Here is a 13463-nt window from a genome sequence, read left to right as displayed (position 1 = left end):
TGATCTGCCACTAAGCTGTTTATTGGAAGACAGCCACAGTCACCTGTTTACATGTTGTCTTTAGCTGCTTTTGTGCTACAGCAGGAGAGTTGAATAGTTGCAGCAGAGATAATAGGCACACAGAGCATAAAATATTTACTCTTGGGATCTTTATTTTAAAAATTCGCTGGCTCATGAATTTGAGGGATCTTTGATGATTTTATACTTACAAACGACCCCTCAATAACCTATGTGAGGTAAAGAAAAGTACATGCATATAACAGGGCTCATCTTGATAATCTAGTAGATTTCAGATCCCCTTTCGTCAATAGCCCTTTTCTGCTTGTCCCCATAGGAAGTACAAAAGTTTTCAACTCTGGAATCCCCATTGTCATTGTCCACAGTTGTATAACCAAGCCCCTTTCTCATTTCCCTTTCTAGTTTGTAGAATGCCTCAAGCTGAACAAAAAGCCCTTCCACCTGGTAGGCACCTCCATGGGCGGCCACGTGGCTGGGGTGTATGCTGCTTACTACCCGTCAGATGTCTGCAGCCTGTCCCTTGTGTGCCCTGCTGGTGAGTTGTAAGACTCAGATCACCTTGTGAGTGATGTGGACGCAGCGGGACCTGAATCTCTGAAGAAGTCAATGGCGGTTTCTGCTGTGACTGTCTTTTTAGAATCATCTTTTTGACAATATTGTAGAGATACTAAAAAAAGATTGCCTTAGTGGTACAATCAAGCAATAGTTACATAACCATAATTATAACTATATTGAGCTTTAAAATATAGAGCCAGCTTTGTCCCACAAAGAATCAGAGGTGGTTATTTAAAAAGTGTATAAAACTTCACAGCATGTAAATACTTTGAAGTATAATGATAATATTAACGTCTAACATTTATTGAATTTTTATGAGCTAAACTCTTTATATGGATTTAATCCTTGCCATAACCTTGTGAGGTGAAAATACTGTTATTATGTGTCTTTCTTTTTTGGCTGAAAACTCAGAGATCTTTTTCATTGCAAGATTTTTTTTTTAAATCAACCAACTTTGGTGTCTGATCTTAAATGCGTTCATGTCTACTTGAGCTGTAACATGTCCTCAGAAATTATGATCTGAAGTTGGATTTTTAAAAAAAATTTTTAAAATATGGAGCACTTCATGAATTTGAATGTCATCCTTGCACAAGAGCTGTGCTGATCTGAATCTGTATTGTTCCAGTTTTAGCATATATGCTACTGAGACTAAGACTAAAATTGGATTTAAAACTTACATACATATATATGTATATAAATCTTCATGCTTGAATTTATAGCATGTTAGTAAGAAAGATGTTTCTCTCTTTTTCCTTCTCTTGCTTCTCTCTTCATCCCTGGTAATTTACTGGAGTATGGTTTACACATAGTAAATTGCCCAGATTTTCAGTACCTATCTCAGTGGCTTTTTACGTATGTAATTATTATCCAGATAAGGATAGTATGCCCATTTTATAGGTGCACATTATGTTAGTGCTGGAGCCAGGATAGGAACTGGCCCTAAGCTATCTGACTCCAGAACCCAAGCTGTGGCTTTTGGAGAAGTCCTTTCATATTCACTACCTCTTTTGTGTGACTCATATCCATTACCTTTACCCACTAGAACCCAACCATGAACTGAACTTGTGCACCTTCTACTGAAACATAACTAGATTTATCTTTGAAACCTTTCAACTCATTCAGAAAGTTAAGTTTTCAGGTCTGTTAAGCTCGTTGAAATTGAAGGCAGGTTCCCAAAGGGTTTTCCTTTTCCCAAGCGCTGTGTCTGAACTCATTTGATCTTATAATGATACAGTCTAAGAATTGGAGGGGACTTACCAAGTGGTCCAGGGGTTAAGACTCTGTGCTCCCAAAGCAGAGGGCGTGGGTTCAATCCCTGGTTGGGAAACTAAGACCCCGTATGTTGCACAACTCAGCCAAGAAAACACGAAGAATTGGAGGCCCTCTGGAATGTTATTAGATTTTAAATCACTTATGGAAGGTCAGCTCTAACTGACTAACTGATTTTTTTGAGTGTATATTCATTTGCCCAGAGAAGAGTTTTATAGCTGAGTTTCCATTAGAAAGTTAGAATTGAATTTGTTTGTATGCAAAAATGAAAAGATACACTTTTTTTTTTACTTTGAAATAATTTTAAATTTATAGAAATGTTGCGAAGATAGTACCCTTTACCCAGTTCTCTCCTTTAACAGCTCACATAGCTCAGCAAATTTGTCACAACCAGGAAACCAACATGGGTGTATTACTATTAACTAAAATCAGGCTTTATTTAGATTTCATTAGTTTTTCTACAATTGTCCTTTTCTGTTGCAGGATCCAATTCAGGATATACCACATGCCATTTAGTTTAGGATTATTTTTAAAGCAAAAAGAAATAGATCATGTAATCTGTCCATGGCATCATGAGAGCTGCTGGGTACGCACGTTAGATTTAGAGGAGTTGCTGAATATAGGAGATTTATGAATTTCTGTAGCACAGTGTGGCTTCCACTGCCTCTCTTTCTAAGCTCTAGCTCTTCAGCTAAGTTAAACACCTAGAAACTTGCTCAGTGTTGGAAATGAAATTAGTTTTATGCCCCTTCATACACCAGCTTGTGTAAACTCTCGTGTCCTGCGTCAGGTGATAGAAAATAATGGTGAGTCTCAAGGCTCTCACGGCTCAGGATTGCCTAATGGTCCCCTGGAGGAAGAGGGACTGTGTATAGAGGGCAGTCCTGCCCTCCTGCCCCAACGTGTGGGACAGCTCCAAAGGGGACTCACTCTCACTGCATCCTATGTGCTGACCCCAAATAAGAGATTATTCAGTGGGTCCAGGCTGAAGGACGGAGCGCTCAGTCAGTCCACTCTAGCCATGCGTTTCACCAGGTCTCCTCTCAGCCCGTACAGAAGTGTGAGAGGGCCTCAGGCAGGGTGTCTCCTCGACTCTCAGACTCATTTCAGTCCTACGGCTGAATTCCCTGGCAGCTTAAGTGCAGATTCTGATGTAAGAGACTTAGGGGAGGGGCTGAGGTGCTGGGTTTCTTACCGGCTCCCAGTTTGGGTAGCCAGCCCGTAAGATGTTCTGAAGAAAAAAATTTTTTTCCTATGTTTCTCAAATTGTGTTTTTGCCTTTGAGCAAGGATGCCAGTACCAATTAAAAAGAAATCTACCAGTGGAAAATACTTAAGATACATTAGGTCTGGGCTGATTTTGGAAGTTCTGTATGTAAAATGGGGTTTGGTAAGAAGGTAGATATATTGCCAAGCTTTTTTGATTTGAATCCCCCAGGTCTGCAGTACTCAACTGATAATAAATTTGTGCAACGGCTCAAAGAACTGCAGGAGTCGGCCGCCGTAGAGAAGATTCCCTTGATCCCGACCACCCCGGAGGAGATGAGTGAGATGCTGCAGCTCTGCTCCTACGTGCGCTTCAAGGTGCCCCAGCAGGTACCGTGGCCTCCACAGCCGCGTGCCTGCCTCTGCCCTGCTCAGGTGGCCAGGGCCAGCTTCCCCGCCACGTTCCCTCCTTGTCCTCAGCTTTCATTCATTCAGCAAGTGCCATGCCTGTTATGTATCCAGCACTGTGCTTGGGCACCCTGGGGAAGAAATGAGACAGAAGGCCAGGGGGAGAAGCAGTCAGTTAATAAGACAGATAATTTCGCATTGTAGTAAGTTTTCTAGAGGAAATGAAGATAGTGCTGTGCTTGAAAACAGAGAGGCAGGAGAAACTTTGATAAGGCTCTGTAAGAAAACAGCCTGAGCAGGGATGCATAAAACAGTTCAAGTTCAAGATGCTAGAAGGAGAGGCCAGGGTGACTGGAGCCCAGAGTGTGAGGGAAAGAATGGGTTGAGGTGAGGTAGGAATAGGACGCAAGGGCTGAGTCACAGATTCTCATTTAAAAAGAAAAAAGTTTCGGGGCCCTTTTAACACCCTTAAGAATTATTGAGAACCCCAAAGAGCTTATTTTTATTAAAGCTGTAGCTATTGATGTGTACCATATTAGAAATTAAACCCCAGGAGAACTTAAAATACAAGAATACACAAGTACTCATTTCATTAGCTATCAGAATGGTGACATTATCCATCATTCTATAGACTCTGAAAATCAGCATGCTTTTGAGAGAATCATAGTGGAAAAAGGCAAGCAACATTTAGTGTGATTATGAAAATAGTTTGATGTCTTATAATCCCAAGAACCGCTTTGAGAACCACTAGGCTGGATCATGTAGAACTTTTTAGAGATAATGGGAAGGAGACTGGAGTTCTTCTAAATTCAGTAGGAGAAGCACTCAAGAGTTGTAGGGGAACACAGACAGAAACGGAGAAGCCCGTTAGTGTGCTGTATTACTCCAGGATGAGGGTGTAGACGGGATAGTAGTAGTGGAGAATGAGATCCGAGAAGCTTTGGAAAGAAGGAGGTAGGACTTACTGGCCAGTGGGAAGTGGAGGATGGGAGAATGTGAGTCACAAGTGACTTCTGATACTTTAGTTGGATAAAGGTAGTGTTTTCTTCCTCTTTTAAAAATTTTTTTTATTTTCCGGCCACGCCGCATGGCAGGCAGGATGCTCGTTCCCCAACTAGGGATCGAACTTGTGCTCCGTGCAGTGGAGACATGGAGTCTTAACCACTGGACTTCTAGGGAAGTCCCAAGGTAGTGTTTTCTGAGTAGGGGAAGGGGAAGGAGGGTGGGTTTGGGCATCAGCTAAGAGCTCCATTTTAGATGTGTTAAGTTCAAGTTCCCTGAGACACCATCACGTGCAGGTGTCATGTAGACAGTTAGAAATACGAGCGGAGCTGAGGGAAGTCTGGCCTGGGCTGTGTAATTAGAGACATCAGCCAAGGATGGTATTAAAAGTCATGGGTCTAAATGAGGTTGTGCGGGAGATAGTGTGGGGAACCGAGAGTCCATGAGTGAGACCTCCCAGCAGCACATTGTCTCACTCTGTCTCAGGAGCTGGACGCTGCCTGGGGGTGGGCTAGGTCCTCCTGGGAGTTGAGAGAATGGGTTCTGTGCAGAGGTCCTGAACATGACTCATTAATGGATGTGGCCCGTCTCTGAGGAAGCGTCACAGAATCAGATTTTGTGGCATGTTCTGTCCGTGAAGTTCTCTTTTCAGTCATGACTTTACATTGCTCCTCTCTCAGCACTGATCTCTTTCCAGAATAGAGTAACCAAGTAGGATTTTAGAAAATTCCATGTTTTGAGTTGTCAGAGAAGTGCAGACACTGGGAGAAAAGAAATGCAGATCCCACAGTCTTTCCCTGGTAGGCAGGGAGGAGCCCCTAGGCACTCAGTCCATTGTGTCATGTTGTGTAATGATTGTGCTGGCTGGCTTGCGTCTTCCGTTCCTGCCTCTGTAAGAGCAAGGACTGTGTCTTTGGTTGTTCTCTTCCCAGCCTATGGCAAAGTGCTTGCATGAGATAGGTCTTAGGTATAGAGAGGATGGATCAGTGGACGGGAGGAAGCCTGAACAGCGCAGGAATGGAGAATGGATGTGTGGGTAGATGCAGGCTAGAAGGGTGCATGAATGGATGCATGTGCCTACATCACTGATTTAGGGGTGCAGAGAGATGGATGGCCGAACGCATGGATGGATGGGAGGGTGTCTGGAAGTGGCAGAGACAGAGGGTGATGGATTGGTGAATGCAGGACAGATGGATACATGGGTAGATGTATGCATATGTGATTCAGAGGTGCCGTGTGGGTGGGTGATGGATAGGTAGATGTCTGCATGAAGCAGGGATGGAGGATGGATGGGTAGCTGCAGGCTAAGTGGACACATGGATGGCCATGTGCATGTCTGAGTCAGATGCAGGATGGATGGATAGGCAGGGGTGCAGAGCAGAGGTGGGGGTGGATGGATGGATGCAAGATGGAGAGATGCATGGGCACAGGGTAGATAGTAGAACAAAGGAAATATCTGATGCTGAGCACAGTGTGCTGGACAGTTTGCCATTGGTCTCACCTCTGGGCTTCCACTTCCGGAAGAGTCAGATGCTCCAGCGGGTGGGTTTCGTCCAGAGCAGTTATGACTGGGTCTTCCCACTTCAGTCAGTGCGCAGGACTCCTGAGAGGGTATTGAAGGGGTTCAGTCCATTCCTAGGGAAATGAGAGGAGTGACGGCTGCTAATGTGACCCCGGGCCCCTACCTCAAGAACCCTGAGGTTGGGGAGAGGCGGGCCCCAGCACCTCTCCGGGTTGGTCTCCCAGGTCCAGGAGCCCTGGCCTGTCAGCGTGTGCTGCAGCCCACAGCCCGCGTGTCACACAGTGAGCTCTGGACATCAAAAGCCTTCCCAGAACTTCCCCAGTGGTTGATTTCTTCACTGCTTAAGAGGCCCATCATCCCCAGCAGTTAATTTTTTTAAATAGACCTTGTTTTATATTGGGAATTACTGAGTAATTACTTGATATTATTTTCATTCTGATTATGTCTCAGGATAAGCAGAGAATTCCTCATAGGTGCAGCAGCTTACATGCCACCGGGGTCCTTTGGCTTCACAGTTATTCCCAGAGTTCCTTCCTTATGAGAGAAAAAAAGCCTCTTATGAACCTAAGGCCCCATTACATTTGCATGGCCATCAAGGGAATTTGGAGACCAGGCCTTACAAACCTTGACAACGCCCGAAACTGCTGGTCTTTGATTTCCCCTCTTTGTCCCAGACCCTTCTGAGGCCTGAGCATACGAATCCTCCCTCGCCTTCTGACTTTGGGTTATTTATCCCTAGATCCTCCAGGGCCTTGTTGACGTCCGCATCCCTCACAACACCTTCTACCGAAAGCGTAAGTAGCCCTGTGTTGACCTCTGAGCCTGTGACACATCTTATCGGTGGCTGGCTCATCTTCCTTACATTTCTGAGATTTGAGAATTTTCTGGGACCCCTCAAGAAAGGCGCAGTGCCTTAGACTCAAAGACTATATACCCTGTATATATCCTATATATCCATATACACTGTATATTTCCTAAACTTGGTGTTGTCCACAGCACAGCCCACACTCACTTTATTTTCCTTCCCTCCAAAGTGTTTTTGGAAATCGTCAGTGAGAAGTCGAGATACTCCCTCCATCGGAACATGGACAAGATTAAGGTCCCTACGCAGATAATCTGGGGGAAACAAGACCAGGTATGTGGCGTGTCCCGGGGCTGCCTGTGCTGGTTACACCAGCCTCCAAGGACAAACTCGTGGTCCTTGATGAAGGGAGCCTGGCTGCGCTCTGATACCAGGGAGAGGTGGCGCACACCTGGTGCCAAGTGCCGGCATTTACAGGGAGTTGAGGGCAGTGACACTGACCTCTTAAAATGTGTGACAATTTGAAAGCGTGTTTGTAAATTATCTTTCTCAAAGCCATATAGTCACATGGTACAGAAACCTTGAAAGAGTACAGAAGGGTGGATAAGAGTACTCTCAGTCTCTTTGACATCCTAGATCCCAGTTCCCATTTCTTCAAGGCAGCACTTACCGTTCGTGTGTGTTTCTTTTAAATTTTCTAAGGCAACGGTTTTTGCACACGCTTTTTCTAAAAGGGCCAGATAGTAAATATTTGCAGCTCTACGGGTGATAAGTTCCTGTTATATGTATTCAGCTCTTCTGTTGTGATGGTGACATACAGAGCAAATGGCAGGCAGAGCTCCAGGGAGCCTGCAGTCACAAAGCAGGCAGGGGCTGTTGTTTGCCGGTTTCTATTCTAAGCATCTGTCAGCGTGCATAAGGAAGTGTTATGTATAAGATTTTCAAACATGCAGTATATACAGTTTCGCACATTAATTGCTTCATACATATGAGAAATAGGTACCTTGGAAATCATTTAATATCAGCTTGAAGAGATCCACACATTCTAGTGCTTTAAATATTTTATTTTAAAATAATCTCACATTTACAGGGTAATTGTAAAAGTAGTGCAGAGTACTCCTGTATCTACTTTACCTAGTTTCATCAGTTTTAACTGCTTGTTCAAAAATTCACGTGCTATAAGGTTTACCTTGTCGCACAGCCCACTGCGGCCTAGGTGTAGAACGCTTCTGTCATCCTGTAAGTTCTCTCTGGCCCATTTGCAGTTCGTCTCCATTCCTGCCCCAGCACTGTTCAACCACTCACTTGCTCTCTGTTTCTGAAGTCTTGTCTACAATTCAGCTATCTGAAATTTTCATAACATGCTATTTTACAGTGGTAGTCTCTTGCATCTGGCTTCTTCCACTCAAGCGTGATATTTCTGAGGGTCATCCGTATCGTCGCCTATGCCAACGAACTGTTCCTTTCTGTTGCTGAGCGTCATTCCATGATGTGTACGTGCCACGTCTTGCTTATTACCAACTTGTTAACATCTACCTCCTTGTCTAGACAGATGTAGAAATATGTGCTTAGGGGCCCTTTGGAGTAAGCTGCTTACGTCATGTCCCTTTACCCCCAGTGCTTCAAGGGGTATTTACTGCAACCCAGAATATTATCTCACATGATCGCAGGACATTGTCACACTTGGGACATGTAACATTGATGACATAGCTTTTAACTAATGTACAGTCCCTATTTCAAATGGATTCCTTGTTTCAGGGACGTCCTATGTAGACTGCTCCTCCTCCTGCCCCTGTAACCAGGATCACATACTGCGTATCGGTGTCTTTTCAGTTTCCTTTTATATAAAATGATGCCCTCTTTTGGCCTTTATCTTTCATAACACTGAGATATTTGAAGACTGTGGGCCAGTTTTTTTTTGGGGTGGGGGCCAGTTATTTTACAAAATGTTTCTCAGTTTGAGTTGGTTGGCTGTTTCCTCATGATTAAATTTGGGATACATATCCCTGGCCAGAATATCTCATGGGTAGTAAGACTTCACATCCTCAGAAGCAGAATGACTTTCCTTCAGTGGTGGAAATTTTTTAAACTATTATTTATTTTGGGGGCTGCACCATATGGCATGTGGGATCTTAGTTCCTCAACCAGGGATTGAAACTGTGCCCTAGGCAGTGGAAGCTTCTTAACCTCTGGCCTGCCTGGGACATCCCAGTGATGGGAATTTTAATTGATTGTGACATCTGATTTCTTATTTCTCCACTTGCAACTAATAAGGAGTCTATGGGGAGGCACTTTGAGACTATGTGGATATCCTGGTCCTCATCAAACGTTCCCCTCTAGATTTGCCATTCGTGAATGGTTGTTGTCCAAAACAAAATTTTATGTTCTTTTTGGGAGCTGCATAGTACTCCATCATCTGCTGCATTAGTGCCCTATTGATGGTCACTTAGGTCATTTTCAGTTTTTTGTCACTAAACCACGCCTTGATGTGCATCGTTGCACATGTGTGTTTGCAGTGTGAGAGCGTATCTGAAGGGTGAGTTCTTAGATGTGGAATAGCTTGATCAAAGGCTTTGTGCATTTTCAAGTTTTGACAGGCTTTGTCAGATGGCTCGGTTAGTTTGCTAGGCCTGCCGTAACAAAGTACCACAAATTGGGAGGCTTAAACAACAGAATTACGTTAGCTTCCAGTTCTGCCATACAGATACACTGGGGGCTTTCCTGGTGGCTCAGATGGTATAGAATCTGCCTGCAGTACAGGAGAGCTGGGTTCAACCCCTGGGTCAGGTAGATCCCCTGGAGAAGGAAATGGCAACCCACTCCAGTATTCTTGCCTGGAGAACTCCAGGGACAGAGGAGCCTGGTGAGCTACAGTCCGTGGGGTCGCAAAGAGTTGGACATGACTGAGCCACTAACACTGTAACACCAGTTCTGGAGACTATGAATCGAAGACCCAGGCCACAGCAGACTGGTTCCTTATGGGAGCTGGGAAGCAGAGCCTGTTCCCTGCCTTTCCCTGAGCTCCTGGGAGTTTGCTGGTGCGCTCTGGGGTTCCGTGCCTCACCCTGACCTCTGCCTTCACCTTCACATGATGCCGTCCCGGTGCCTGTGCACCTCTGGGTTTAAACCTCTCATTTTTGCAAGACGCCAGTTATGATAGATTAGGGGTCCACGTACTAGATTAGGAGTTCACCCTGCTCCAGTATGACGTCATCCTAACTAATTATGGCCACGATGACCCTGTTTCCCACTAAAGTCACATTTTGTTAGAACTTGAACATATGAATTTGGGGAGGGGGCACAATCCATCCATAATAAACCTGCCAATGACATACTGACTTACACTTCAGAAACTCCCTTTTTGTTTGCAGCCGTTCTTTAGAAATCATATCTTACTGAATGTTCTTGAAAACTTTAAAACAAGAGGTGGTGGTGGGAAATGGAGCCTTTATAAGGCCTGCAGGCAGACAGAATTACAGTGTCTGTCAAAGGGTATCTGGTCGTCTCACGCTGTTGACCGTCGTGAGAAGGGAAATGGGAGCAGAGCTATCCCTGTTGAGAGAGCGCCCCTGTGGACACTGAGGTGAAAGCCACCATTGTGAGCCCTGGGCAGACTGCACATGCCCACCGTGTGTGTGATGTGAACACAGGCAGGAAGTCAGGCTGCACCTCAACTACCCACGACTGTGGGAGACCCAGGAGAGGAGACTGGGGAGAGGCCAGGTCTGTGCCCCTGGTGCAGGGGGCAGGAAGGGCGGAGGCGCCTGTGTGCAGCCATCTCAACATCAGCCAGGCACCCGAGAATGCCCGGCACGGGAACCAGGGCATCAGGAGGAGGGAGGACTCATGTGCCCCCTTCACAGCAGCCAAGGCACTGAAAGCAGCTTTGTGGACGCCTGAGCGGAGACGCGGGACCCAGGCAGGGCCAGCAGGCGGTCATTCAGTCAGAAACCAGAGCTGGGACAATGACGGCCTTTCTTCATCTCAAATCCCCAAGGTGACGTGGGCTCTCAGGGACCAGCAGGGAGAGGCGAGATCGCGTCACGCTCCCCATCAGCTGTTCCCTCTTGTGTTTTCTCAGCCCAGGGTGCCGTGTGCTCTGCTCACCCTACTTCCTGGTGGGCAGCAAATCTTGGTATTACCAGTCTGGGTTGAGGAGAATAAAGCTCAAAAGCAGACAGTGCTCGAATTTGTTGGGATTTTGCTTTCGGCGTTAAGGCCGGAGTGGAGGGGCCGCCTTGTCTGGTTTGGGGGGGTGGTGAGGTGAAGGCGAAAGCGGTGAAGCGAAGGGGGTGAATGTAAATCTGACCCTGAAGGAGGAGAAAGTCAGTTGACTGAGTTGGGGTAATAGCAAGGTGTAACCCAGGTGAAAATGAAAGGGAGTTTGAAAACCTGGGAAAGTGGTAGGCTTCATGTGGGAAAAACATTGGCTGTTATTCACACACTTCAGGGTCTGAGGTCACATAGCTCGGGGATCCCCTGAGGGCCTTCAGGACCTAGTCCTCTGGTTCGTGATAATTCCTGTCTGCCTCTTGCATCTGTCTTGTGTGGCCTCCCCACAGCTTGGCCTCCCCTGGACCAGCTGCAGGGTGCACTCTCCTGGCCCAGCCCGATCATGTGTCTGTCCTTAACACAGCCCCAAGGCTCCCCACTGCCCTCAGACTGAGACTTGACTCCCAGCACGGCCAGATGTACAGATCCACCCTCCCCGCTCACACGGCTGTCCCTTGCACGCGCCATCCTCCCACCCTTGTGCTGTCCCTCTTCCACGATCCCCCTCCCCTGTGGCTCCTCAGCTCCCAGGATCCTCCCCCATCAGAGTCTTCACCACCTCGCGCTGCACTTGTCTGCGTTCCAGTCTGGCTTCCCCACCATACCAGGGCATCCTCAGGGCAGGGCCTGTGTTTCCAGTGCAGTAACACTGCAGCAGCATACCTCCTGCCACCGAGCTGCAGAGTAAAACACGAGGCACGTGGTTGCTTCCATCAGAGAGCCACAAGCCCCAACACCAAAGTGACTTGGTTCTAAAAATCACCCCTGCCAGGCCTGGACAGGAGTTCTGTCCCCGGAGTGCATTTGGGCGCCTGAACCCTTTCCATCTAGTTTCCTCTCTCGTCCCGCAGGTGCTTGATGTGTCGGGGGCGGACATGTTGGCCAAGTCAATCACCAACTCCCAGGTGGAGCTCCTGGAAAACTGTGGGCACTCGGTGGTGATGGAGAGGCCCAGGAAGACAGCCAAGCTCCTTGTCGACTTCTTAGCTTCTGTACACAACACAGACAACAGCAAGAAGCTGGACTGAGGCCCCAGCTGCGGCCTGAGCTCCACACCCAGCCTCCACTCCTGTCTCTAGAACCTGATGCAGCCACCACTTCTCAGGGACCCTGCCCCAAATGCGGAGGGAGCACCCCTGTCCCTGAGGAAGCCAACCCCGCTCCAGCCCTGGTCTCTATAGATCCACAGAGCCTCAGGGGCCATGAAGAAATCTCCAAGATGTTTTTTTCACAAAATGCAAATTCACATGGAACAACAAAAGAAAACCCATCCATGAAATCTACCCAGAAGTCTTCACATTCCTGTTGCAGAATGCCCACATTGGACCACTGAGTACATTTCCTTTAAGATGTTCCTCACAGACTGAGATTCGAGGTGTTTCTGTTGCTTCAGACATTCTCCCGTGCATAGTCAGTAGCTGTTTTAGGAGCGTTAGCCGCCCTTCACCAAGCCCCTTGTTTATGTCTGATTTAAGTTTCGTGTGCCATATGTGACTGCCGCCCGTCAACTGCAGGACTGTGGAGGAACATGGCAGGCTGGAGGAAATATACACGCAGAAGACACGGTCCGCCTCAGCCAGCTTGCAGAGCAGCAGAGAACACAGGTGGCTGATTTGACTGGCACCCTGTGTCAGCTGATGTCCCCCGTGATCCTGGGTGGTGCAGTACAAAGAACCCTGGCAGGGTGGGTTTCCTGGGAATAATTTATTATTAAAAAAAAAAACAAGACTAATAAAGCAATAATATTCTAGACATCTATCTAAATAATCAGACTCGGGTTCTACTCCAAAGCACCTCTTTTCTATCTTGCTGTGCTACTGAAAAACCTTTGGATGTTTGTTAATGAATTCTGTGAATTCTGTGAACAGTAATGTAATTGAAAATAAATCTAAACTGCTGTAAAAGTGACCACAATGACATGAAATAAATGTAATAAGTCTAGATCAGCAACGTGCAAGTGGCTTCTGCTTCTAAGCTCTTAATGAAGGGTAGTGTTGGTAGATTTTCTGTCAACTTTAAAATGTGTTTCTTGTTTGCTTTCTTAAAACTATTTATGTATTTATTTTTGAGGTGTTTTTACTTTTTGTTTAGCTGCTTCAGGTCTTAGTTTCACGCAGAGTCTTTCTGGTTGTGGCCTGTGAACTCCTAGTTGCAGCATGTGGGGCTAGTTCCCTGACCACGGGGCATAGAACACGGGCCCCTGCACTGGAATCCGGGAGGCTTAGCCACTGGGCCACCAGGGGAATCCCCAAAATGTGTTTTTTAAAGTAAAGCTGTTCTACAGGCATTGGAAGACCTTACTTGCATGAGTTACTGGTTTCATTTCCAGAAATCATGTTTGCGGTTTTTTTATTTTAATATTTATGTATTTGGCTATGCCACGTCTTAGTTGTGACATGTTGAATCTTTA

At 46.3% G+C, this 13463-nt stretch overlaps 1 protein-coding gene and 1 non-coding gene across 13 annotated transcripts in view; one reads left to right on the top strand and one right to left on the bottom strand.

Annotated features, from left to right (window-relative positions):
- Positions 1-12999, top strand: part of ABHD6 (abhydrolase domain containing 6, acylglycerol lipase) — a 101957-nt gene extending 88958 nt beyond the window's left edge. For 7 of the 12 annotated variants that reach the window (XM_060402342.1, XM_060402339.1, XM_060402336.1 and 4 more), the window contains 4 exons: positions 421-553; positions 3280-3437; positions 6719-6773; positions 7014-12999. In XM_060402342.1, coding sequence (XP_060258325.1) covers positions 421-553; positions 3280-3437; positions 6719-6773; positions 7014-7306 — 639 coding nt within the window. In that variant the 3' untranslated portion in view covers positions 7307-12999. The remainder of the gene's footprint in view (positions 1-420; positions 554-3279; positions 3438-6718; positions 6774-7013) is intronic. The other 5 variants (XM_012099820.5, XM_012099816.5, XM_012099819.5 and 2 more) reach the window with 1 other exon arrangement.
- LOC114109473 (U6 spliceosomal RNA) lies at positions 1121-1225 on the bottom strand. Its single transcript, XR_003586158.1, has one exon. It is a non-coding gene; the product is annotated as a U6 spliceosomal RNA (small nuclear RNA).
- Positions 13000-13463: the final 464 nt, after the last annotated feature.

The sequence above is a fragment of the Ovis aries genome, chromosome 19, assembly GCF_016772045.2.
Source record: "Ovis aries strain OAR_USU_Benz2616 breed Rambouillet chromosome 19, ARS-UI_Ramb_v3.0, whole genome shotgun sequence".
Lineage (NCBI taxonomy): Eukaryota > Metazoa > Chordata > Mammalia > Artiodactyla > Bovidae > Ovis > Ovis aries.
The sequence above is the reverse complement of the archived record's forward strand: the minus strand, read 5'-3'. Positions and strand labels throughout refer to the sequence as shown.